At 55.9% G+C, this 27,228-nt stretch overlaps 1 protein-coding gene across 1 annotated transcript in view; it reads left to right on the top strand.

The window, feature by feature from the left end:
- Window positions 1-26,480, top strand: part of THBS2 (thrombospondin 2) — a 29,341-nt gene extending 2,861 nt beyond the window's left edge. The window contains exons 3-22 of the mRNA XM_018053486.1: window positions 1,712-2,268; window positions 3,419-3,503; window positions 6,171-6,367; window positions 7,937-8,077; window positions 8,649-8,745; window positions 9,707-9,871; window positions 10,036-10,212; window positions 10,383-10,556; window positions 11,061-11,188; window positions 11,268-11,420; window positions 11,715-11,933; window positions 12,522-12,629; window positions 13,814-13,973; window positions 16,502-16,620; window positions 17,239-17,473; window positions 19,153-19,380; window positions 19,790-20,061; window positions 20,758-20,855; window positions 21,988-22,127; window positions 24,467-26,480. Coding sequence (XP_017908975.1) covers window positions 1,712-2,268; window positions 3,419-3,503; window positions 6,171-6,367; window positions 7,937-8,077; window positions 8,649-8,745; window positions 9,707-9,871; window positions 10,036-10,212; window positions 10,383-10,556; window positions 11,061-11,188; window positions 11,268-11,420; window positions 11,715-11,933; window positions 12,522-12,629; window positions 13,814-13,973; window positions 16,502-16,620; window positions 17,239-17,473; window positions 19,153-19,380; window positions 19,790-20,061; window positions 20,758-20,855; window positions 21,988-22,127; window positions 24,467-24,474 — 3,461 coding nt within the window. The 3' untranslated portion in view covers window positions 24,475-26,480. The remainder of the gene's footprint in view (window positions 1-1,711; window positions 2,269-3,418; window positions 3,504-6,170; window positions 6,368-7,936; window positions 8,078-8,648; window positions 8,746-9,706; window positions 9,872-10,035; window positions 10,213-10,382; window positions 10,557-11,060; window positions 11,189-11,267; window positions 11,421-11,714; window positions 11,934-12,521; window positions 12,630-13,813; window positions 13,974-16,501; window positions 16,621-17,238; window positions 17,474-19,152; window positions 19,381-19,789; window positions 20,062-20,757; window positions 20,856-21,987; window positions 22,128-24,466) is intronic.

The raw sequence follows: 27,228 nt of genomic DNA, 5'->3' as shown, positions 1-27,228 counted from the left end.
GTGAGTGTGGACCCCCGGGTGACCTGGTCCAGCGCTCAGGGTGAGTGTGGACGCCCCCAGGTGTTCTGGTCCAGCGCTCAGGGTGACTGTGGACACCCAGGTGACCTGGTCCAGCGCTCAGGGTGAGTGTGGACGCCCCCAAGTGTTCTGGTCCAGCACTCAGGGTGAGTGTGGACACCCAGGTGACCTGGTCCAGCGCTCAGGGTGAGTGAGGACGCCCCTAGGTGACCTGGTCCAGCGCTCAGGGTGAGTGTGGATGCCCCTGGGTGACCTGGGCCCCCAGGACGAGGTTCACCTGCTGCATAAGGGTGGATAAAGCGGAGGCCTGGCTGGAGCACCTCACCCCTTAGGACCTTACCTTAGTTTAAAATAAATCTTCACTCACTTTGAGTCCATACAATAGGAAATTTATTTTTGGAAAATTGAGGTATTAGAGAGAAATACCCTCCCACCTATAGATGCAGCCTTTTGCTGGGCACGTTTTGTCTTCTTTCTTTCTTTCTTTTTAAAATTGGATTAAAAAACAAAACAAAACTGTTTATTTGGTTGTGCCACAAGGCATGTGGGATGTCAGTTCCCCAACCAGGGATCAAACCTGTGGCTCGTTTTAGAAATGCAGACCCTTAAACACCGGCCCTCCAGGGAGTTGCTGCCTTTTTTCTGTGACATTTACAACATCCTGAAGTATTTGGTGTTTTACAGCTTCTATCCTTCCCACATTTTTGCACTTAAAAACATATCTAAATATTTTTTCATGTGTTTATTTTCTTACAACACGATTTTTAATGACTGTAATATTCCATTAGAAGGTACCCCTCTGTATTTTCAGGCCATTCCCGTCTACATTACACATTTTCATGACTATGAATGACACCACAGGGAGTACTGTTGTGAATACATATATCCTTGCATCTGTGATTACATATTTAGGATAACTTACCAGAGTAAAATTGCAGAGTCAAAGTCTTTAATGATTTTAAGCATTTTTGACACATGGCCAAATAGCTGGATTGCAGGTAGTAAGATGAACGCTTCTGTCAACAACACTGTGTAATCTAATGGTTCAATTTGCCAAGTATTAGATAAAAGTTATGCTTTGTTTAGACTTTCTGTTCAGAAAATTATTTTGAATGATTTAAAGTGTTACGATGTTGGTGAGGGCAGACCACCTCTTTCCAGTATTTGGACGGTGCATTAAAACCATGCGTTTGTGGCCTTGAGGCTCATGGTCTCTCAGACGCTCTCCTGCAGTGTGAGCCCTGAGAGGCAGGATGTATTTCTGAGAAATACAGGGTCCCCACGGGAGGAGTTCAGCTCATATTATGTCTCGAGGAAAGCGACATGGAAGGCAGCCGCTCTGCAGTGGCGCACCCGCCGGCGGCTTTCCTGGGCACTGGAGTGGGAGACGGAGGGTCTCCCCTGAGCCCAGCTCAGGCGGGGAGCAGAGACGGCAGCAGGGTCCTTGTCAGGGAGGTGGAGAGTGGGAACCGGCCCCCGCTTCCTTTCTCCGTGACGGCTCGTCCGCGGGTCCGCACAGAGAGCCGGGGCTGCGGCCGGCCGCGGCCGGCGGGGCGGGTCAGGCAGCGACCAGGACAGGAAGGAGGGACGGGCTCTCCGGCCTCGCAGGGGCGGCGTGCCAGCCCGCGTGGCGCCCGAGAGGAGGGCCCTGTGCCCCCGCGCCCCTGACCTCCGTGCCCTGCTCCCCGAGCAGCGGGAGACCAGGACGAGGACACGGCCTTCGACCTCTTCAGCCTCAGCAACATCAACCGCAAGACCATCGGGGCCAAGCAGTTCCGGGGCCCAGACCCCCGCACGCCCGCCTACCGCTTCGTCCGCTTTGACTACATCCCGCCGGTGAGCGCGGAGCACCTGGGCCGGATCGCCGAGGCCATGCGGCGCAAGGAGGGCTTCTTCCTGACGGCCAGCCTGAAGCAGGACCGCCGGTCCCGGGGCACCCTGCTGGCGCTGGAGGGCCCGGGCGCCGCGCACAGGCAGTTCGAGATCGTGTCCAACGGCCCCGCAGACACCCTGGACCTCACCTACTGGGTGGACGGCACGCAGCATGTCATCTCCCTGGAGGACGTGGGCCTGGCTGACTCCCAGTGGAAGAATGTCACCGTGCAGGTGACCGGAGAGACCTACAGCCTGTACGTGGGCTGCGACCTGATGGACAGCTTCGCGCTGGACGAGCCCTTCTACGAGCATCTGCAGACCGAGAGGAGCCGGATGTACGTGGCCAAGGGCGCGGCGCGCGAGAGCCACTTCCGGGTAGGTCCCGCGAACACTCCCGCCCGACCTGGCCCGGGAGGGGCGGGATCCTGAGGGGCGCACACGGGCAGGCGTGCGCGCAAGGAGCACCCACGCACACCGGCCGGCACGTGCACACACTGCACACATGTGCACACGTGCACACGCCACACACGCACACACACGCTATGCACATGCACACGGACACACACTGCACACACACACATACTATACACGTGCACACGTGCACACTGCACGCATGGACACAGGCACTCTCCCGGGCACACATACACACTCTGACCCAGGAACCAACAGAGCAGCGGACACAGGTACCTTTCTCAGCTGCACAAATAGTCACTGATCTCCTGACTGAACACTGATTTGATCATCAAGACATCGAATCCGTTCAGCTGTCTCCCAGGGTCCCCAGATTCCAGTTCAGTCCTGACATGACAGGCTGGCAGGAGAGAAAATTAACCATGTTTCCTAAGGAGAGGGCTGTTGGTTTATGAGGGAGTGGTTCCATGTTCATCTCAGGTAAAATATGTTTGCAAGAGGATTTTTTCTAAATGCGAGTGTTTAGAAACTGCAGCAGGGGGTTAGCGACTGTTCTCCTCCAGGTGTGTGTGCGTTTTGGAAATAAATGTATGTTCAGACTCAGCTATTTCAATCAGAGCACTAGAGATGCCCCGTGTGGTCTCTGGCAGTCGTCAGGAAGCCCTCAGCCCAGTGGGATGAGACCCTCACTGTCTTGGGGTGGACCGCCTGCTCTCGTAGATGAGGTCTGTTTCGTGGACAGTCAGAGCAGTGCATGTTGCTGCAACCCACGGCCACGTGTGGGAGTGCTGGTCACCCTCAAGGTCCCCAGCCGAGAGTGTGGCCTCCATGGTCTGTTCCCTAAGCCTGTCTCCACCATCCCTCTCAAGCCCCTTCTCTCAAATGCTCTCCCTTCTTGAGTCAAACCCACATCTGCGTCTGGCCTCAGACGAAGCTTTGAAGTAACATACACAGATAATCCATTAACGAGATTTCAGACCTGCTGAGAATAAGAGCACAGAAGGAAACATTCTCGCTGCTGTAAATTGCATCTTGTATCTCTGAGATACCGCCTAGCGAGCCCTCAGATGTCTGCTGCTCGCCCACGTGGGTTTCTCTCCTTGTCGCACCTCAGGGTCTGCTGCAGAATGTCTACCTAGTTTTTGAAAACTCTGTGGAGGATCTTCTGAGCAAGAAAGGCTGCCAGCAGAGCCGGGGAGGTAGGTACCTGGGTCCTGCTGTGGAGGGCCCTCCTCCTGTGGGGAGGGCCGTGCAAGGTAAGGGACTGTGTTGGAATATGGTGCCATCCTGGCCTTGCCCAGGTGGCTGGTCAACTCAGATGTGTTGACAGCTGAAAACAGTACGTTGCTTGAAGGATTAACTGTGCATGCATTTCAGTTATTCAATATAATCCATTTTACATGCCAAAAACATCCCTGGCATTTTAATATACTGATGTATGAAGATCTTCATAAGATGACTCCACAACTCTTTGTCAAGCTTGGTTTATGGGAAGCTTTATACTAGTCGCAGCTGGTGATACCACCTTATTATGAAAATGGGCCACTTGAACCTTTGATGCAATCCCACATTGTCTGTTAATTACGTTTCGAATTTATATCCAACCATAATTTGTCAACCTGTCTTGAGTATTTGATATTTGAGGGTCACCATGCTGGGCTTTTTGAATGCAACGTATCAATTCATCTTCAAAACCCCCTGAGTTGGGCTCATCCGCTTTCCTCAGTTTACAAATAAAGAGGGTGGAGACCGACAGGGCCTGTTAACTGCCCCCCACCTGGGCTGAGCCCCACAGAGGAGGCTCTCATCTGCCCATGACCCCATCTTCTGATTCACTTTGTTAAAAGGCTCCTTTACATTAACTGTACACAAATATAAATTGTCACTTTATGGATCCACGTGGAAGGATATGGCTTTGATGTCTGTAACATAGCTTTGTGACCCAGCCCTTGACCCCAGAGTGGGAACTCAGGGCTGAGGATTCAGAGCCCAAGACCTGATCACTGGCATTGCGGCGTGTGTGCAGCTTTGACGTGTGAGTCTTTCTGTCCACGGCCGTCTGCCTTTCAATCGGGGCATCTTTCAGCTGCTGGTCAGTTGAGCGCAAGGACGGAAAGGGTTTCGGTCGTGATGCTTGGCAGCTTGTGCACCCGGCAGGGGTTATGATGATCCCACACTTGCTCTCAGCCCCCAAACTCCCTGAGCGCTGTGGCCACGACCTCCCACTGGTACTGCCCGCTCCGGCTGAAATGCGGATCAAGGTCCCTCTGGATTAGGTCACAGTCTTTCTGAGGGGTGGTCATAAAAAAGCAAAAGTTCTGAAAAAGCTAAGACAGAGTGAACTGACATCCTAGAGGACACGGGAAGAGACGGTGGTCCCAGGACGCAGACGGAGGGAGCCTTGCCTCTGATCCGAGCCGGGCATCCTTGGGGGCAGTCGCCTGGTGTGCCAGCCATGTCTGGGTGACAGAGGGAGGGAAAGGGAGCATTGACTTTCAGCAAGGGGGCAGGGGGTGGGAGTAGGCATGGCCCTCCCCAGTCCCAGCCCCTCGTGCTGTCAGCCGGGGCGTCCTCTCCCGAGCAAGGACTCTGCTCGTCTTCCGTGAGCTGGTCCTGGGGCCTTTGGGCACGTTTGTTGGCCTATTTTTATTCTTCTATGTACAACTAGTGATTAATATGCTTATGGTTATATGTGGCTTTCTGGAGAAGGCAATGGCACCCCACTCTGGTACTCTCGCCTGGAAAATCCCATGGATGGAGGAGCCTGGTGGGCTGCAGTCCATGGGGTCACGAAGAGTCGGACATGACTGAGCGACTTCACTTTCACTTTTCACTCTCATGCATTGGAGAAGGAAGTGGCAGCCCACTGCAGTGCTCTTGCCTGGAGAATCCCAGGGGCGGGGGAGCCTGGTGGGCTGCCGTCTGTGGGGTCGCACAGGGTCGGACACGCCTGACGCGACTCAGCAGCAGCAGCAGCAGCAGCAGGGTGACAGCACACACGTATGTGGCTTTGGGTCCGGTGAGTCTGAGGGAGGCTCTCAAGATCCGTGTGAGTGGCAGCGAGGATTTACAGCCACGTAACAAACACCCAATCACAGAGTGTCTGACAGAACCGTGACACTGACCAGTCGTGACTCAGTCATGGGACGTCTCAGGCGAGGCGCGAGCACCACTGCGGGGACGCGGCCTGGCCTTGGCGGCCGGGTCCCAGGCGGCTGGCTCCACGGCGAGGCTGCGCCTGGTTCAGGACTTCCCCAAGTCACTTTTGTCATTAGCGGTATAGCTGTGTGTCCCGTGTTGGGGACTTCCGAGGCCTGTACATCTCTGAGCAGTGGGTTCCGAGTCCCTAGTCCGGGTTCTGCGCTTCAGGGGGCTTCCGAGGCCAAGAAAAAAAACTTCACCTTAATGCAGAACAAGTAGCCAAAAGAAATGGTGTTTAGGATGAAAAAGAATGGATTAATTGAGGAGTTGAGAGGGGTTGTCAGAATGTATAGAAATTATAGGATCAGAAACAGATTTGGGGTTTGCGACAAAAATAAGGAATTTATTTTAGAGAATAAGTTATATAAATATTTCTATAAAAAGAAGAAAACAGGAGGCTGGTGCCCTAACCAGGCTGGACATGAGGCAGGTGTGTGTCTCTGACGCTTTTGCATCTTCACCTGAGCTGAGCTTCCGCTCTGTGGACGGCAGCGTCTGAGGCCTGGCCCCCGTGGCGCTGCGAGCGGCGGAGCCCTGTGGTGGGAGCAGGGCTGCAGTGGGGGCACTGCCCGTTCTCTGGCTCCTGGGAGCCACGTAGCGCGAGCGCTCTGAGCAGCACCCCGTCGTGCCAGCCAGGCTGTGACTGTCCCACATCCTTCCTGCAGCTGAAGCCAACGCCATCAGTGAGAACACGGAGACGCTGCACCTGAGCCCCATGGTCACCATGGAGCACGTGGGCCCGAGTGCAGAGAAGGGCCCCGAGGTGTGCGAGCACTCCTGTGAGGAGCTGGGCAGCATGATCCGAGAGCTCTCGGGGCTGCACGTCATCGTGAACCAGCTCCACGAGAGCCTGCGCAAAGTGGTGGGTGCCTAGCCAGCGACGCCCCCTCTGACCAGGACTAACCACCAGCAATCACGGGTAACTTCCACTAACCACAGCTAACCTCCACTAACCATAACTAGCCATGACTGATCTCTGGTAACCATGAGTGACCACCACTAACCATGTGTAACCATCGCTAACGTTTACTAACCACCACCAACCAAGACTAACCATGACTAATCTCTGCTAACAATGAGTGACCACCACTAACCATCAGTAACCACCACAAACCACAACTAACCACCACTAACCACGAGTAATTGCCACTATGACTAACCACCACCAAGACTAACCATGAGTAACCACCATTAACCACAAATAACCTCCACTAACCATGACTAACCACACTAGCCACTAATAACACCACAAACCACAACTAACCCCACTAACCATGAGTAACTGCCCCTATGACCAACCACCACTAACCAAGACTAACGATGACAAATCTCTGCTAACCATGAGTAACCACCAATCACAAATAATCACTAACCAAGACAACCTCCACTAACAACTAACCACTACTACCCTAACCACAACTAGCCACCACTCACCATGAGTAACCACTAACCACAACTAACCCTGAGTAACCTCTGCTAACCACCACTAATCCAATGAACCTTTACAAACTTCCACTAACTACAACAAATCACTAACCATGAGTAACTACCACTAACCACAGCTAACCTTCACAAACCATGACTAACCACCTCTAACCATGTGTAACCATCACTAACGTTTACTAACCACCACCAACCAAGACTAACCATGACTAACCACAACTAGCCACCACTCACCATGAGTAACCACTAACCACAACTATGACTCAATGGGGGAGACCCGGGTTCAATCCCTGGGTCAGAAAGATCTCCTGGAGAAGGAAATGGCAACCCACTCCAGTATTCTGCCTGGAAAATCTCATGGAAGAGCCTGGTAGGCTACAGTCCACGGGGTCGCAAAGAGTTGGACATGACTGAGTAATTTCACAACCATGACAACCTCCCCTAACCACGAGTAACCACCACTAACCACAACTAGCCACCATTCACCATGAGTAACCACTAACCACAACTATGACTAGCCTCTACTAGCCTTCACTGATCCAACTAACCTTTACTAACTTCCACTAACTATACTAACTTCCATTAACTACAACTAATCTCCACTAACAATGAGTAACCAGCACTAACCACAACTAACCTCCACAAACCATGACTAACCACCACTAACCATGTGTAACCATGAGTAACCATCACTAACGTTTACTAACCACCACTAGCCTTGGCTAACCAGAAGTAACCAGCCAGCTCCCTGGACAGAGCCCCAGGTATCTGGCTAGTGAGTAGAGGACCCTGGTAGAATACGTGCTCACGGGCTACACGGCCTCCTCTGCGAAGCCTTGAACTCAAGGAGGTTCATCTCCCAGGAAACAGGAAGCCCGGATTCAGAGGGCAATCTATTTGAAGACGGAGTTTGGTGTGGGCGGTGGCTGAGGGTGAAGGCTGCACAGCCCCGCCCGTCCACACTGACGTCCTTTCCTCCACCTTCCAGTCAAACGACAACCAGTTTCTCTGGGAGCTCATCGGCGGGCCCCCCAAGACCAGGAACATGTCCGCCTGCTGGCAGGATGGCCGGTTCTTTGCCGAGAATGAGACCTGGGTGGTGGACAGCTGCACCAAGTGCACCTGCAAGGTGAGCCGGCCGCGCGGCCCCCTGGGGCAGCCCCGGCCTGGACGCTCTGACCCCCGACTCCATGGGGCCCCTGCTAGCCCCGCTGCCTGCGGGGGCTGTGCGGATGGAGGCCTCCCTGGAGGAGGAGTCAGCCCGCGGTTCTGCGGTTCTGCACCAAGAGCCAGGGTCGCCCAGTGGTGGGGGCAGGGGGCGGGGCCGGCAGGTGCCCCTCCTGTGTCCGATGCCGCTCGGTCCTGCGAGGGCCTCGGGTTCAGCACAGACCCCCGGGGGGGAGCCAGTGCCCACAGCACGGCAGGCCGATTGGTTTCCTTGTTCACCCACTCGGTCTCCCCGGGCAGCCTGGGCACTGGACGTCGCCCGTCCCACCTGTCCCGCTGCTGGGCGTGGAGGGCCCTGCGCTTGGTGCTCCGTGTGGGGGGCCCAGGGCGGCACGGTCCAGGGAGCCGCTTCGGCTGAGGGGCGAAATGTCCCCGCGTCTGTGTAACAAGCCCTCCAGATCCTTCCGCTGCGGCCCTCGCCTCGCGTTTCTGTTTCTGAACTCATGTGACGCAAACACCGCTTTTCCTCGCAGAAATTTAAGACTGTTTGCCACCAAATCAGCTGCCCACCCGCGACGTGTGCAGACCCCTGGTTCGTGGAGGGCGAGTGCTGCCCGTCCTGCGTCCACGGTGAGTGCCCGGCGGGCGGGCGGGTGGCAGCCTCGGGGCTCCAGGCTCAGCCGTGTCCATGAGCGTCCTGTGCCTGCTGGTCCCGCGGGAAGCCTGGGGCTTGGGCTGCGGTCCTCGGGGCCAGGGCTCCCGGAGCCTCACGTCAGCGGGGCCTCCAGGTCCTCTGGAAGCCCCCAGATGCTCACGGCCCCCCGACAGCCCGGTGCCCCACCATCAGCTGGCCCCCCTGCCTTTGGCCCCCAGCCCCGCCCCCAGCTCCTTCACAGCGGTTCCCTGCCCCCTCCCCTATCAACAGCGGTGCTGACCCGACTGGTTGCTTTCTCTGAGACGTGCTCTGCATGTCCTGGTCTGGGGATCTGCGGGTTGCTGGCCTGGGCGGGGGCTGGGAGCCCGTGGTGACGGCTGGGCTCTGCGTCTCCATGAAAATGTAGTGTTTCTGGGCTTCAGGGTGATGATGCCCGTGACCCAGGGTGAGTTTTACGATGAAAGTGCAGCCCAACGTGTACAAAGCGCATGGCAGGCACTGGGTGTTTCTTGGCAGGAAATTTCCTTTTTATTAGACTTGTTCCCTTTTAGAGTATTTGGAACTAATTTTAGCGTCCTGTCATTTCAACCCCAAACTGAAGTTTCATTACTGTATGTAAACCAGCAAACAGCGGTTAGAGTGGAAATAGCTCACGTCCTGGAGGCCCCAGTGACAGCTCTGCGGCAGAGTAGGTGTCTCCTCGGAGAAGCCGTCAGGGTCTCCCACGGACCCCTTCCTGCCAGGGGTCACTGGGCGTCCGGGCAAGCTCCTTGTGCACCCCCTTCCTTTTCTTGCGGTCCGCTCCCACGCTCTGACCCCGGGGCAGACGTGTCTGCTCACCTCCTTCGTCCACCCAGGGAGTCTACTCAGACTCCAGGTCTGGCCTCCCTTGAGGCGGGCCCCTGGGGTTTGACGGGCAGCGGTTTCCCCGTGCAGACGGCGAGGAAGGCTGGTCCCCGTGGGCGGAGTGGACGGAGTGCTCGGCCACCTGTGGGTCGGGCACCCAGCAGCGGGGACGCTCCTGTGACGTCACCAGCAACACCTGCCTGGGGCCGTCCATCCAGACGCGGGCCTGCAGCCTGGGCAAGTGCGACCACCGCAGTGAGTGTCAGGCCCGCCCGGGGGTCCCGGGGGCCCTCCCCCCGGTCCTGGCCTCCTGCCGCTGGGGCTCTTCCCTGCCTGGTCGGTGGGAAACTCCTGGGAGGGTTTGGCCTGCTCTCTGCTGAGCCCTCTGAGCCCCAATGTGCTTGCCCCCTCTGCGCTAGTCCGGCAGGACGGCGGCTGGAGCCACTGGTCACCGTGGTCCTCCTGCTCGGTGACCTGCGGCGTCGGCAACGTCACCCGCATCCGCCTCTGCAACTCACCGGTGCCGCAGATGGGGGGCCGGAGCTGCAAGGGGAGCGGCCGTGAGACCAAGGCCTGCCAGGGCCCGCCCTGCCCGGGTGAGTGGACACGGCGTGGCCCGGCCCTGGGCCAGCTTTCCACAGGACGCGGGCCTGAGCCAGCCGGGCGCCAGGAGCCTCTTGTCTGGCTGGTGTCTCCCTTCAGAGACCCAGCTGCGTCCCAGCACAGATCCCGTCCCCGCATGACCTCGCTGTCCTCCCGCCCCCAGTGGACGGCCGGTGGAGCCCCTGGTCCCCATGGTCGGCCTGCACCGTCACCTGTGCCGGAGGGATCCGTGAGCGGACACGCGTCTGCAACAGCCCCGAGCCCCAGCACGGGGGCAAGGACTGCGTAGGGGACATCAAGGAGCAGCAGATGTGTAACAGGAAGAGCTGCCCCGTAGGTGGGTGTGTGGGGTGGAAGCCGCTCAGCAGGTGGGTGTGCCCGGCAGGTGGGTGTGCCTGGCAGGTGGGTGTGCCCGGTGAGTGGGTGTGCAGGCACTCCACTCCATCCAGGACGCCCAGCAGGTGTGTATGCCTGCCAGGTGGGTGTGCCTGCCAGGTGGGTGTGCCCAATGGGTGGGTGTGCAGTGTGTGGAGCGCCCCCGGCACGTGGGTGTGTGGGGTGGGGAGCCACCTGGCACGTGGGTGTGCCCGGCAGGTGGGTGTGCAGGCACTCCACCCCATCCAGGACGCCCAGCAGATGGGTGTGCCTGTCAGGTGGGTGTGCCCATCAAGTGGGTGTGTGGCGTGGCTCCTTGGCCCTCTGCCTCTTGGCCATCAGGCACCTGCTGTGGGCCTGGATGCTTCTGCCGCAGGCATCTCTGAGGCCGCTGCTGGGTGCTGCTCCTGGGCGAGGTGTCGCCTGTGGGCAGCCTCGAGCTTCGCTGTCTCCTCCCTCCCTGCAGACGGCTGCCTGTCCAACCCCTGCTTCCCTGGAGCCGAGTGCAGCAGCTTCCCCGACGGCTCCTGGTCCTGCGGCTCCTGCCCGGTGGGCTTCCTGGGCAACGGCACCCACTGCGAGGACCTGGACGAGGTGGGTGCCCCTCCCCAGGCTGCGGGGCGGCCTGCAGAGGCCGGGGCCCAGGCTCACGTCCGCCCTGTTGGTCCCGCAGTGCGCCGTGGTCACGGATGTGTGCTTCGCAACCAGCAGGGCGCACCGCTGTGTCAACACCAACCCCGGCTACCACTGCCTGCCCTGCCCGCCACGCTACAAGGGGAACCAGCCCTTTGGCGTCGGCCTGGAGGCGGCCAGGACCGAGAAGCAGGTGAGCCGGCGCGAGGACCGCCGGAGCATGCGGTGTGTGGAGGGACCGCTTGCTCTGTGGGGAGCAGGGCCCCGTGGAGCTGAGTGTCTGCACAGCGTCCCGAGGCCTGGGTGAAGAGCTGCGGCCTCGCCGTGGCCCCTGGCGTCGCCGAGGCTGGGTCGGGCTGTGCCCCAGCTCTGGCCTCACCGAGAGCTCAGGCCCTTCTGGGGAGCGCAGCCCTGGGGGTCTGGACGGACCTGGGCTCCCAGCTCCCCCCGTCAGGGTCGGGGTCAGCGTGCGCCCTCGCCTCCCCAGGTGTGTGAACCCGAGAACCCCTGCAAGGACAAGACGCACAGCTGCCACCGGCACGCCGAGTGCATCTACCTGGGCCACTTCAGCGACCCCATGTACAAGTGTGAGTGCCAGACGGGCTACGCGGGCGACGGGCTCATCTGCGGGGAGGACTCAGACCTGGACGGCTGGCCCAACAAGAACCTGGTGTGCGCCACCAACGCCACCTACCACTGCATCAAGGTGCGGGCGCCCCACAGCCGTGTGCCTGCCCGGGACACCGGCGGGGACGGAGGAGGGGAGGGAAACACCAGGCCACCCACCGCATCTGCCCCCGGGCTTTCTGCAAATTCCAGTGGTCGTTCTGGAGAAGTAGCTCATTGTTGGAATTGGTAGAGGACATGTTTATTGACCGAAATCAGAGAGGCCTGAAGTTAGTGAATAGGGGCGATGGGTGGTGCTGGCGCTCGGCTCCTGGCACACCCCTGTAGCGGAACGACCCTGGGCAGCCCCTTGGCCGGTCAGAGGTCGTCACTGGTGCACGGAGCTTTGGGGGAGGAGCCGGGTGGGGCCCGGTCCCCTGTTTTCTTTCTCTCCGGTTCCCACGGTCGTGGGCTCTTCACAGGGATCCCGGGCTCCAGACACAGTCTTCCTTTCTCCCCTCATGGGCGGTGCCTCAGGCAGTCCCTGGGGGGCACGCAGAGCCCGGCCTGGCCGCGAGGTCTCCGCGGAGGGGCTTCCTCGAGCTCCACCAGCTGTGCCCTCCCCGCTTCCTCCTGAGGACAGGGGGCTCGGGGACGTTTTCATAACGTCTGCTTCCTCCTCTCGCAGGACAACTGCCCCCTCCTGCCCAACTCGGGGCAGGAAGACTTCGACAAGGACGGCATCGGGGATGCCTGCGACGACGATGACGACAACGACGGCGTCACGGACGAGAAGGTGGGCGGCTCCCGTGCCCAGGGCCTTTCCTCGCATTCCGGAGCGCCTGGGGCCGTTCCCCTCCCTGGAGCGCCCAGGGCCTTCCTCGCACCGGGAGCGCCCAGGGCGGGGCGCAGCTCTCAGGAGCGCCCGGGCCTGTTCCCACCCCTCCCCCCACCCCACCACCCCGAGGGCCCAAGGCCTTCCTTGCATAGTGCCCATGGCGGGGGGCGCAGCGCTCCGCTTGGAAAGGTCACTGTGCACCGCCGGGACTTCTCTCCCCAGCGAGGCTGAGAGTCACCAGGAGAACCCTGTGGCTTCCACCGCACGTTAGCCAGCCCGGCGTGCAGCCACGTGGGCTGCTCTAAGTAGAATGTTTTTGATAGTTCGTCCTTCTCGGGGGGCCGGGTGAGAGTGATGCAGGGCTGTCTCTTCAAGGAGAGATGCTGCCACTCACTGCCTTGATAGCAGAATCTTGTTCAGTTGCTCAGCCATGTCCGACTCTGCGACCCCATGGACTGCAGCACACCAGGCCTCCCTGTTCATCACCAATCCCCGTAGCTTGCTCAAACTCATGTCCCTTGAGTCGGTGATGCCATCTAACCATCTCATCCTCTGCCGTCCCCTTCTCCTCCCGCCTTCAATCTTTCCCAGCATCAGGGTCTTTTCCAGTGAGTCAGCTCTTCACATCAGGTGGCCAAAGGACTGGAGCTTCAGCTTTAACATCAGTCCTTCTAGTGACTATTCAGGGCTGATTTCCTTTAGCATGGACTGGTTGGATCTCCGTGCAGATATATGTGATCTAACGTATTCATACATGACTCAGCACTAGCAGACACAAGAGCAGCTAAGTTTTGTTTGCAGGCTCACTTCCACTGATGCATTAACTCTTTGGATCCTTCATTCCCTCAACATCGACGTGTCTATCGTCACCATCTATGTGTCTGTCCTCACCGTGGTGTATATACTATATCATCACCTTTACCACAGACAATCTCAAAATTTTTCATAGGGATAGACTGTGTAAATAATTATGAAATGACTTGATGTCAAGAAATTGTAGGTAGAGCTTCCTGGCTGTATTTCTACCCTGGTTATCTTGATCTGCTTTAAATACACGACTTGTAAGTGCCGAGTCCTGTTATGAGTAACCCAGCAAGCGTCTCTACGCTGTTTCTGGAATTCTTCCCTCGATTTTTTTCTAGGACAACTGCCAGCTTCTCTTCAACCCCCGTCAGTTCGACTACGACAAAGACGAGGTCGGGGACCGATGTGACAACTGCCCCTACGTGCACAACCCGGCGCAGATCGACACGGACAACAACGGGGAGGGCGATGCCTGCTCCGTGGACATCGATGGGGATGGTGAGTGGGGCCCGCCCGCGGCTGCGGAAGCCACGGACTCTGTGCCGGCTGGGCGAGCTCCGCCCCTTGTTTACTAACGCGTGAGACCATCCCCACCCAGCCCCTCTTCCTGGGGCCTCGGACCCCGCTGTGGGAAACAGCACACCTGCTGCTTCCTTTCCCCACCGTGTCCTGCCAGCCCTGGTGTCTCCTCTCACGCCCACCGTTCACAGCCCCAGGAGCCCAGCGCCCTGCCCTGAACAAACTGAGCTTCTGAGAAGGGTCTCCCGGACCTCCCGTTTCCCCAGCGGCCTGCTTCCAGGCGTCACTGAGTTGTCCACTGCAAAGACCCTGCCAGGGCTTCACCCCGGACACTGGAAACTTCTGATGGCACCAGGCCTTTCAAGCGGTGCCCACGGGCCTGACCCTGCACCCACCCCCAGCACAGCCTCGCCCTGGGCGTCTGCAGCCGGGCCAGTAGCCCGCCAGACTCACACCCACTTCCCCGCCTGCCTGCCCCCAGCTGTGCTGTCTCCAGGCTGCTTTCGTGGTGCCACTTGGCATCTCACTGACCAGCTTCTACCAGCGCAGGATGGCATCTGCCCACACTGCTCTCGAGGGCTTTTCCTGGAGATGAGGCATCTCCTCCCGTCCTCCATCTGTGACATCCGAACCCTGTATGGGTCAGCGCCCTTCTCCTCACTCTCCCCACCTCCTGGGAACCCCCAACCCCCAGGACCCCCACCTGCCAGTACCCCTGCCTGCCAGGACTCCGTACCTCCCAGGACCCCTCATCTGCCAGGATCCCCTACCTCCTAGGACACCCCCCACCTGCCTGAACCCTCCACCTCCCAGAACCCCCCACCTGCCAGGACCCCCACTTCCCAGGACCCCCACTTCCCAGGACCCCCACCTCCCAGGACCCCCCACCTGCCAGGACCCTCCCCACTGACCAGGACCCTTCCCACCCCCTAGGGCCGCCACCTCCTAGGACCCCCACCTCCCAGGACCCCCACTTCCCAGGACCCCTACCACCTCTCAGGACCCCCCCACCCATTGCATCCCTCCACCTGCCAGGACCCTCCACCTCCCAGGACCTCCCACCTCTCAGGACCTTCTAGGAAGCCCCACTTTCCAGGACCCCTCATCACCTCTCAGGACCCCCCACCCACTGCATCCCCCAACCTGCCAGGACCCCCTCACCTCCTGGGACCCCCACCTGTCAGGCTGACTCATGGTTTTCATAGCTCTGATGACACTCATGATCTATTTTCAGGTTTCTGGGTATAAGGTACTGCACCTAAGCCCCCATCAGTGTCTGTCATGGTTGGTTTCCTAGTAACGCAGGAAATGGATGAGTTTGTGGAGCCCAGGTGGCTGGCCAGTCCCCAGCAGCTCGATGTAGATTTTCTGAGAAGGTGTTAGGGCCAACAGTCAGCATGAAGATGAAGATATTTACTCTGCAGTGACTCGCGTGCTGACCCTCGGTGTGCCTCACCATCCAGAGACCTCCAAGCATCAGTTCTGCTTTAAACTAAGGGTTCAGTTCAGTTCAGTTCTGTTGCTCAGTCGTGTCCGACGACTCTTTGCGACCCCATGAATCGCAGCACGCCAGGCCTCCCTGTTCATCACCATCTCCCGGAGTTCACTCAGACTCCCGTCCATCGAGTCCGTGATGCCATCCAGCCATCTCATCCTCGGTCGTCCCCTTCTCCTCCTGCCCCCAATCCCTCCCAGCATCAGACTCTTTTCCAATGAGTCAGCTCTTTGCATCAGGTGGCCAAAGTACTGGAGCTTCGGCTTTAGCATCATTCCTTCCAAAGAAATCCCAGGGCTAACCTCCTTCAGAATGGACTGGTTGGATCTCCTTGCAGTCCAAGGGACTCTCAAGAGTCTTCTCCAACACCACAGTTCCAAAGCATCAATTCTTCAGTGCTCAGCCTTCTTTACAGTCCAACTCACACATCCATACATGACCACTGGAAAAACCATAGCCTTGACTAGACGGACCTTAGTCGGCAAAGTAATGTCTCTGCTTTTGAATGTGCTATCTAGGTTGGTCATAACTTTCCTTCCAAGGAGTAAGCGTCTTTTAATTTCATGGCTGCAGTCACCATCTGCAGTGATTTTGGAGCCCAAAAAATAAAGTCTGACATTGTTTCCACTGTTTCCTCATCTATTTCCGATGAACTGTTGGGACCGGATGCCATGATCTTTGTTTTCTGAATGTTGAGCTTTAAGCCAACTTTTTCACTCTCCTCTTTCACTTTCATCGAGAGGCTTTTACGTTCCTCTTCACTTTCTGCCATAAGGGTGGTGTCATCTGCATATCTGAGGTTATTGATATTTCTCCCGGCAATCTTGATTCCAGCTTGTGTTTCTTTCCTTTTAATGGGGAATCTGCCGTGAATCTAATAATCTTCACATTTTATGACTTCTTAGATTTCTTTTTTATTAAACGGAAGTTTGGCTGTGCGTTGTCTAATGCAGTAAGCAAAGCAGTGACCTTCTCTAAACCCCGTGTGCTCTGATCTCCCTGCATCCCACAGATGTCTTCAACGAGCGAGACAACTGTCCCTACGTCTACAACACCGACCAGCGGGACACCGACGGGGACGGTGTGGGCGACCACTGCGACAACTGCCCCCTGGTGCACAACCCCGACCAGGTAAGGGATGGGGGACCGGCCAGGCGTCGCAAGGAGCGGAGGTCGAGGGCTCATCACAGACTGTGTGGCCTGGCGGCGTTCCGCGCGCTCTGCCAGGACGCAGCAGCGCAGGCTGCTCAGCCGTTTTAACTGAACTCGAGCCTGGGCGTGACCGTATCGCGGTGGCCCCCAGCCAGACAGTGGGTGCCTCTGCCCTGCTCTGTGTGGGAGCAAGTCTCCCGATCAGCTTGGTGTTTCCCTGATGCAGACAGTGGAGTTGGCTGCTTTTCCAGGTTGGCCTCTGGAAGCCACAGTGGGAATAGGACGTGCTGATGTAGTTCACAGAACGTGCTGGAGAAAGGACGTTGTCAGAAAGGACTTGATTGCATGGCAGCTAATGCTTTCCAGTCCCCCTTAAGGAAAGCGAGCCCCTGTAGGGGGTGGGTTAGGTGCAGAGATGCCTGGACCCCAGTCCCCGTTCTGATGTTGGCGGGTCGTCTCAGGAGGCCATCTCCTCTCTGTGGTCGTGGCTCGCGTGGGGTGAGGTGGGCCAGGCTGCATGCGCTCGGCAACTTCAGCCTGGCATCTGTTTTGCTGGGCAGAGGCTCAGTGCCGCTGTCCCTGAACTCTGCCTCCCAGACCGACGTGGACAATGATCTCGTGGGAGACCAGTGTGACGACAACGAGGACATCGACGAAGATGGCCACCAGAACAACCAGGACAACTGCCCCTACATCCCCAACGCCAACCAGGCCGACCACGACCGCGACGGCCGGGGTGACGCCTGTGACTCAGACGACGACAACGATGGGGTCCCCGACGACAGGGACAACTGCCGGCTGGTCGCCAACCCCGACCAGGAGGACTCGGACGGTAGGTGCCCCGCAGGAGCAGTGGGGCCGCAGGGAACTGCGGTGTTGGATAGAAAGAGCTCTTCAGCCCTGGTGGTCCCTGGGGAGAGGATCTGGAGGGCGTGGAGCCCAGGGTGGCTCAGAGTCTCAGGTGACGCAGCAGGGGCGCAGCAGAGGACCCGGTGTCCTCTGGCGTCTGCTGGAGGCTGACCCAAGCGCTGGTGGAGGACGCGCAGCTGCCCTGGGCGAGACGGGAGGTGGGGGCGGGGGGTGGAGCCCACTGACCCAGAGGCACACGGAGACTCGCTGGCTGAAGGGCAGCTCTAAGGACACCCGGCCGCCAGCAGCTCAGAGCTCGCTCTTGACAGGAGGACTGATGGCTTCTGTCCCCATAGCTGGGCCTGAGGGAGGGCTTGGCTGGTGCCGGGGGTGGCTGAGGTGGAGGCGAGACTGGTGCTCAGGGACGTCTTCGGGGCTGTGGACACTCCTGCCAGCTAGAGCGTGGGCCTGTCACCCAGAGAGCAGAATGTGTGCCTCTGAGGGGAGCTGAGGGACCCCGTGCCTCTGGGGGGAGCTGAGGGGCTGTTTCCTCTGTGGGGAGCTGAGGGACCCTGAGCCTCTGGGGGGAGCTCAGGGACCCCATGCTTCTGGGGGGAGCTGAGGGACCCCGAGCCTCTGAGGGGGAGCTGAGGGACCCCGTGCCTCTGGGGGGAGCTCAGGGACCCCGTGCCTCTGGGGGGAGCTCAGGGACCCCGTGCCTCTGAGGGGAGCTGAGGGGCTGTTTCCTCTGAGGGGAGCTGAGGGACCCCATGCCTCTGAGGGGAGCTCAGGGACCCCGAGCCTCTGATGGGAACTCAGGGACCCCGTGCCTCTGAGGGGAGCTGAGGGACCCCGTGCCTCTGGGGGGAGCTCAGGGGCTGTTTCCTCTGAGGGGAGCTGAGGGACCCCATGCCTCTGGGGGGAGCTGAGGGGCTGTTTCCTCTGAGGGTGACTGAGGGGCCGTGCACCTCTGAGCAGAACTGAGGGGCTGTGTGAGGGATGTGATGGAAACGCGGCTGAACTCGGCGTCTTTTCTCCCTCTAAAGCGGCAGGCGCTCCGACAGGGTGATGTAGGGAGTGGTCGCCTGGCTTGTCACCGTTAGCATGGATGCATACCCATGAGGTCTCAGCGGGCATCTCTCCATAAGCCAGGCTGGTCCGCGGCCCCCAGCCCCACCCCTGGGAAAACTGACAGGATGCCCCCCAAAAGTGGAAGTCCATTTCTCCCCAGGGAGACCATTTTTCATCAGAGAGTTCTGCCCTCAATGCCAAGTAGATTGCAGGCAGGGGCAACTGAGGTAGTAGCAAAGGTTCTGAAGACAATCAGAAGGAAAAGTTGAAAATTCAGCTTGATTTCCCCTGGCAAGTTTCAGGTTTTGTACCCCAATTTCAAGTTCAGAATGAGAAGAAATGGCTGTCACGGGAGCTCACATATGGCAAGCTTCACTGCAGTGTTATCAGAGTGACGTTTTGAGAAGAGAGTCCAGACTCCTCCTCAGAGTGTTGGGGCAAAATGTCAGCAATTACAGGCGCTGGTCCAGAACGCGCTGCAGAGCCCTTGGCCTCAGAGTTTCAGAGACTTGTGTACTAAGTCTTCTCAGACACAGAGAGGCAGACGGCGAGCCCTTACTTTCTTTTCTCTCTGCTTTTCCTTGGCGACAGGCGATGGGCGTGGGGACGCTTGTAAAGATGACTTCGACAACGACAGTGTCCCTGACATTGACGACGTGTGTCCTGAGAACAACGCCATCAGCGAGACAGACTTCCGGAACTTCCAGATGGTTCACCTGGACCCCAAGGGCACCACTCAGATTGACCCCAACTGGGTCATTCGCCATCAAGGCAAAGAGCTGGTGCAGACAGCCAACTCCGACCCTGGCATCGCTGTTGGTGAGCCTCAGCGTGCGTGCTGCGGAGCACGCAAGCTTGCCCTTTGAGACCGAGGGGACGGAGCAGTGGGTCTCTCTGGTACCTCCCACCCTCCCTTGGTTTGCAAACCGTCTTCCTAAGTATCTGTGATGGAAGAGCTTGGGGAAGGGCGTCTTTGCCTCTCCAGTCTCTGAGATCTCATATTCAGCGGGCCATTTTATTTTATGGATTCTGTGTTTATTACCTAAGGCAGTGAAGTCATCCCATAACTTTAGAAAGATTAAGTTCCCTCAGTGCCCTAATCGCCCAGGAATAGGGCTCCAGTTGGATGGAAGGGAAGAGCCCTCTCCGCCTGTGTCCATCAGTCCCCGTGCCTCCAGGACTGTCCTAGAAGGCTGTTTCTAACGACGATGTTCCCTGTGGCCTCCAGGTTTCGACGAGTTCGGGTCTGTCGACTTCAGCGGCACGTTCTACGTCAACACAGACCGCGACGATGACTATGCTGGCTTCGTCTTTGGCTACCAGTCCAGCAGCCGCTTCTACGTGGTGATGTGGAAGCAGGTGACGCAGACCTACTGGGAAGACCAGCCCACCCGGGCCTACGGCTACTCGGGGGTGTCCCTCAAGGTGGTGAACTCCACGACAGGGACAGGCGAGCACCTGAGGAACGCCCTGTGGCACACAGGCAACACGGAGGGACAGGTGAGCACACGGCTCCTCCCGGCGGGCGGCTGCCACGGGCCATCGGGAGAACAGTCCCAGCCCTCACAAAATACCCCCAGCTCTGTTCACCTTCATCTTACCTCAGCCAGTCAGTGTGAGTTGCTCAGTCGTGTCTGACCCTTTGCAACCGCAGGGACTGCAGCCCATCAGGCTCCTCTGTCCATGGGATTCTCCAGGCAAGAACACTAGAGTGGGTGTCATTCGTTTCTCCAGAGGATCTTTCTGAGCCAAGGCTCGAACCAGAGTCTCCTGCATTGCAGGCAGACTCTTTACCATCTGAGCCCCCTGGGAAGCTCGGATAACTTCAGTCTTTTGCTGATTAAAGACGCCGTGCCTGGTGCTTCTACAAGCACGGCTGGTGAACCTCCTGCATGTGAAGCATGGGTCTGTGCCCCATAGAAACGGAGAGAAAAGGGCTCCAAAGGTCTTGGTCCTGCGTTGGGAAAGCAGAGACCCAGGGCTCAGCCCAGTGGCTCCTCACACTGAACAGCACAGCCCCCGTCAGTGGGCTTTGCTCACGCTAAGGTTCATGCTGTGGGATGCGTCAGAGGGAGACCTGGCCACCCGTGCACGGGGGCTTCTCATCACAGGGGTGTTCTGTCTCCCTTTTGGTGCTGTAAAGCCGCACTTTAGGCTCAGGGAGCCAGTTGTTCTCAGAGTGATGCTCTCCCTCAGGTTCGCACTCTATGGCACGACCCCAAAAATATTGGCTGGAAGGACTACACTGCCTACCGGTGGCATCTGACCCACAGGCCTAAGACGGGCTACATAAGGTAGGGGGAGGGGAGCTCGCTGCCCGCTGCGTTTCTGCCCAGAAATTGTCCATTTCAGAAATGCCTTTCCACTGCACAGCGTCCCCAGATGGATCAGCTGAAGTGGACTCTGCCCTGCGTACTGCTCCCTGGATTTTCCCACTTTAAATCCTTCTCTTTTCTGTCCAGCATCTTCTTCTGCACATCACTTTAAAAAAAAAATAAGAAAGAAAGAAAGAAAAAAGCCAAAACAAAGCTATTGACGAGGAGATCACACTTGTTGTAGTAAGCCAGAAGGTGGTAATCGTCTCCCTTACAGGAGGGAAAGTTCAGCTGAAGTGCGCGTCTTTGTGGATTAGCACGTGATTCCTTTGCACAGGTTCCTGCTTATTTCTGATTTGTGAACAGCTGAGTCCAAGACTCATCTCGAACAAAACTTTGACAAAGCAGTCCAACAGAATTCCGTCTTCTCGACATGGCAGCATTTTTAATCAGTTTTGATTAAAGCACAATGACTTAAATTGAAACTTTTTGCAGAGTTTAGACTTAGCACACGGGCCAGTCTGATGCTCCACCAGGAGAGTATGTGTGTCCTCTGTGACAACAGACAGATCTGAGAAGGGGCGGTGCAGGTTGGCTGCAGGGACTGCTTCCGGGGAGAGTCCCTGTTTCTCCACTCGTGAGCCCCTCCCCTATCAGGGAGCTTCAGAGCCTCTGTGCACGTGGGGTGGAGCCTGTGCTTACATGTCAGGCAGCGCACGGTTCTTGAAGAAGCAGCTGAGCACAAGGCTTCAGTGCAGTGTGAAGGCCAGGAGTGAGGGTTAGGGTCAGGGTCAGGGTTAGTGTTAAGGTCAAGTTAGGGTCAGGGTCATGGTTAGGGTTAGAGCTAAGGTCAGGGTAGGGTCGGAGTTGAGGTCAGGGTTGGGCTGAGGGAAGGGCCTCCTGACTCCACTACAGTATTCCTGGCTCTTAGAGGCAGAGGCAGCTTGGGAGCTTGGCGGGTGACTGTCAGTGAGTCATGGGGAGGATGGTTGGTCTGGGTGTTGCTGTTGCTCTTGGCGAGCCTTGTGAGGAGAAAGCTGACCTCCTGCCCTCTGGTGAATGTGTCTCACAGTTTTGACCTTCTCTTTCCGTCTCCTTGTTTTGTTTTCAGAGTCTTAGTACATGAAGGAAAACAAGTCATGGCGGACTCAGGACCCATCTATGACCAAACCTACGCGGGTGGGCGGCTGGGTCTGTTTGTCTTCTCTCAAGAGATGGTCTACTTCTCGGACCTCAAATATGAATGCAGAGGTGAGTGTGAGAACAAGGGTCACTGGGGCCCTGTGTGCCACAGCGAACGGGGAGGGAATGCGCATCTTGCTCTTCATTTGACGAAAGCTGCACATCAGGGAAATGACCTGGTGGCCGCCCGGCAGATGTTCGGTGTGGTCAGCTTGAGCTGACTTTGTCAGTCTGTTTGTTTTGAAGTCCGTGTGCATGGCTTCAGTAGGACGAACGCTTTTGTTATTCACAGGCTTTACTTACCCCCTGTACTCTACCCCATAGCTTCCTGCATCATCTACACCTTCTGGGCCCCTTTGGCACTTTAGATTGCAGCCCCTGATAGAGAGAAAGGAAGGAAGGAAGAGGCAGAGACGGAGAGAGGGAGGGAGGGACAACAGAAGGAAGGAAGGAGGGGGGTGGTGGAGGGAGGGGTCTCTCTGGCTGTCTCTCTAGGACAGACAAAGTATGATAGAGCTGGAAGGGAACTTGATTTCAATGTGGTCTAAACCTGTGCTTTCATGTAGATATGAATGTATCTTCTATAGTTGAGGTAAGGCTCAGAGATGCTTCTCAAAAGTCACACAGCAAGAGTGTTGATATGTCTTCTTGATTCTGGTGGAGTGTTCCCTTCCTTACGTTAGGTTTCATTTGAGACATTTCACATTTCCTTCCATATGTCCATCCATCCACCCATCCACCCATCATTGCATCTATGGTTCTATCCATCCATCCATCCATCCATCACCATCCACCAATACACCCATCCATCTATCCATCATCCATCCATCCATCATCCATCCATGTCCATTCATCCACCCATCCACCCATCCATCCATCATCCATCCATCCATCCATCCATCTATCCATCCATCCATCCACCCATCATTGCATCTATGGTTCTATCCATCCATCCATCCATCCATCCATCGCCATCCACCCATACACCCATCCATCTATCCATCATCCATCCATTCATCCATCCATTTATCCATCCATCCATTCATCCATCCATCCATTCATCCATCATCCATCCATCCATCCATCCATCCATCATCCATCTATCCATCTATCTATCATCCATCCATCCATCCACCCATCCACCCATCCATCTATCCATCATCCATCCATCCATCCATCCATCCATCATCCATCCATCCATCCACCCATCTACCCATCCATCCATCCATCCATCCATCATCCATCTATCCATCTATCTATCATCCATCCATCCATCCATCCACCCATCCACCCATCCACCCATCCACCCATCCATCTATCCATCATCCATCCATCCATCCATCCATCCATCATCCATCCATCCATCCACCCATCTACCCATCCATCCATCCATCCATCCATCCATCCATCCATCTATCCATCATCCATCCATCCATCCACCCATCCATCCATCCATTGCCATCCACCCATACACCCATCCATCCATCCACCTATCCATCATCCATCCATCCACCCATCACCATCCATCCATCCATTCATTCATTCATCTATCCATCCATCCATCCATCACCATCCACCCATCCATCCATCCATCTATCCATCATCCATCCATCCATCTATCCATCATCCATCCATCATCCATCCATCCATCCATCCATCCATCCATCTATCCATCCATCCATCCATCATCCATCCATCCATCCACCCATCTACCCATCCATCCATCCATCCATCCATCTATCCATCATCCATCCATCCATCCACCCATCCATCCATCCATTGCCATCCACCCATACACCCATCCATCCATCCACCTATCCATCATCCATCCATCCACCCATCACCATCCATCCATCCATTCATTCATTCATCTATCCATCCATCCATCCATCACCATCCACCCATCCATCCATCCATCTATCCATCATCCATCCATCCATCTATCCATCATCCATCCATCATTCATCCATCCATCCATCCATCTATCCATCATCCATCCATCCATCTATCCATCATCCATCTATCATCCATCCATCATTCATCCATCCATCCATCACCATCCATCCATCCATCCATCTATCCATCATCCATCCATCATTCATCCATCCATCCATCACCATCCATCCATCCATCCATCTATCCATCATCCATCCATCATTCATCCATCCATCCATCCACCCATCATTGCATCTATGCTTCTGCCCATCCACCCATCCCCACCCATCCCCATCCATCCATCCATCCCCATCCATCTTTCCATCCATTCATTCAACCATTCATGCACCCATGCATATTGTGGATGTCTTCTTTAAAAAATAGAAATAATGATATTTTAGGTTATAGTTAAACAAATAAAGCAAAGCAAAGCTCACGGTCCAGTCTCCAAATTCTGTCACTGTGTTTTGCAGATGTCTAAGCAAGAGTTGCTGTGTTTCCAGCAAAGCACTGTAGATGCTGTTACCCAGACACCTCAGTCCATCCCAGTCCTTCCAGCTACTCTCTCTAGCAGACCTCCTGTCCTTGACCCTGACCTGAGTGGTTCTTCACCTGCTGTCCTCCACCCAAGCCCAAGTGCCTTCAGAGGATAAATAATAATGGAACAGAAAGATGAACATCCAACCCACTACAGGAAAAGCAGTTTGATGATCCATGAGACTTTATGTGGAGTGAAAATTGAGCATAATATTGCATTTTTTTTCTTGTGTGTTTAAAAAGAATGACGTTTACATATGAAATGTAAGTACTTTTTGTATTTATGTGTATATGGAGTTGAAGGGAATATTGTGTATAAGCCATTATGATAAATTAAGCAGGAAAAATATTGCCACACTACTTTCAGCGCTTTAAGTTGGGTGTGAGAGCACCCAAATATTGTTAGGTAAATTATAAAGAAGGGTTGACTCAAGTTTGAAGTAATTCCATTATCAGAAAGAGGTCAAGAGACAGCAGTCACATATGTGGGATGTCAGGTAATGAACTGGAACATCAGAAATACCCATGGGAATAAGTGAATACCCCTCCCCGACTCTCTTGTCCCACAGTGGGAGCCCTCAGAGATGTAGTCTCATCAAAGAAGGACAATCCTTGTGCGACGGCTCTGCTGTGGGTCTGGATGTGGGCCTGGCAGAGCCCTGCTGGCCTGTGGTCTAGCAGAGGGGGCGCCATTGCTGCAGTGGCCCTTCCAGCCGTGGTGGACCTGGGGGGGATCATGACCGGGTGTCCCCTGGTTCTGAGGTCTGGTCCCCAGAATCCTTGCTGGGGCTCCTTCCCATCTCTGCTGCTGTAGAAGAGACAGTGGAGAAGCGGTCGGCAAATGCGTTTGTACATCTAATCCCTCGTCGAGGCTTTGACACTGTGGGCACATTGCTTTTACCCAACTTGGTAACACATTCCGTTAAGGTTCCAGTTATAAATGCTGTGTTAATATTTATTGAGTGAGTATAGAATGCAGTTCTGTTCACCAGTAACTTATTTAAATATGCCAAGTAGTGCGTACACAGTATAATCTCTAGAAGTAAACGTAACTAGCATATAATATAAAGATACAGTTATAGCAAAACATCTCTTGTCAAAATACAAGGCTTTATAATGTCACATGGCCGTGATCAAGCATGCTGCAAAATGCGGTAGGATAAACAATAATGAGGAGTTTATAATGGAACCTTAATATATACTGTTGCCAGTGACTTTAATTCCACATATATATATTTTTTCACTATTTTCTATCTGCTGTACGTAGGACTTTAAAGACTTTGAATGCCAAGGATAAACTGACGCACCCTTAGTCATACAGCAGTATTCACAGGCTTGATTTGTTTTTCGCTTTAAGTTGCATGATGTTTCTGCAGGAAATATTAGTTAATCTCACTCCACGTAGGGACTCGGGAAGAAGACTTGTCTTGGCAGCCTGATGTGGCAGACAGCCTTCCTTCTGGCTGACAGTGAGCTAACGCCTCCGTCTCGGAGAGAGAGGACCGGCGACCTGTCCCCCTTGCTCGTGCGGTCTGATAAACTTACATTTGTTGCTTCTTTGAGGCCAATTGCCTTCTCGCTGTGCTGCACTTTTTACATTTTTCAGTGGCGCTGTCTTCCCAAGACAACGGAGTGTTGGGAGATCCCATTAAATGTCCCCGTGGTGAAGAGCGTGCAGGTCTCTGTGTCGGTGTGTTCGGTGGTACGGGATGATGATGTGAATATTTAGAATGTACCATATTTTTTTTTGTAAATTATTTATGTTTTTTTTTTAAACAAACTTTTGGTACAGATGGATGAAACTTCTTTTGTTTTGCCAAAGACTGTAAATATTAACTTATTTGTTCACATGGTCAGATTTTCACCACTGAACCCTGCATTTAGCTAGAGCCTCATTTTTATACGTCAAAGGTTCATAACAGGAAATAAATTGTAAAAAGGTTTTCTATAAATCAATCTCTCTCCCTTTTTTAAAGAGCTAGCAAGGCTCCTGCTGGGGTTCAGTGGACGGACCCCAGCAGGACGAGCAGAGCTCTGTGTCAGGCCTTCTGAGGCTGAGATGCAGTCGGGGGTCTTCACAGAGCAGGAGGCTATTGAAGGCAGGTCTCACCATGGTCGGTGGAGCCACCCGGGTCACGCAGGACGTAACCCTAGGGAGTCCATCCTGTGTTGCCTCTCGCTATCCCACTGGGGACCAAGCAGTGTGAGTGTAGGCCCTACTGGGATGACTCAGGGGAGAGGGGCAACCCACGGGGCCCCTCATCGTTAGAACGGTGCTTCCCTGGACCAGTCTGGTTGCAAACCGGAGCGAGAAGCTGCAGGAGGCTCACCGGGTCGTGTGCGATCATGGCGTTGTCTGGATAGGCCGGTCGCTGGGTGATGGGAGGAGGCCACGGACGGCCTAGGTGTCTCTGGCTGCCCCACTGACTCCGGCACTTCTGAGCAGTACTGTGGCCTCAGTTATGGGGGAACCGTGAGGGCTGCAGGGGGAGACGGACAGACGGACAGCACGTTTGGAAGCCTCGGGTGCAGGAAAGGCCTCCGGAGGGGACGGGTGGAGGAGAAGATCTAGCTTGATTTGGGTGGCAAACAGGTGAGTGTGCGCACGTGGAGGAGGAGGACGAGGCCAGACCCGGGGAAGGGCCTCGAGAGGCTCAGGGGAGCTGAGACACGAGGCGCTGAGGAGGGCGGGACGCGG

Source organism: Capra hircus, chromosome 9 (genome assembly GCF_001704415.2).
Source record: "Capra hircus breed San Clemente chromosome 9, ASM170441v1, whole genome shotgun sequence".
In the NCBI taxonomy this organism is placed as follows: domain Eukaryota; kingdom Metazoa; phylum Chordata; class Mammalia; order Artiodactyla; family Bovidae; genus Capra; species Capra hircus.
Note: the sequence above shows the minus strand (reverse complement) of the source record. Positions and strands in the feature narration are given on the sequence as shown.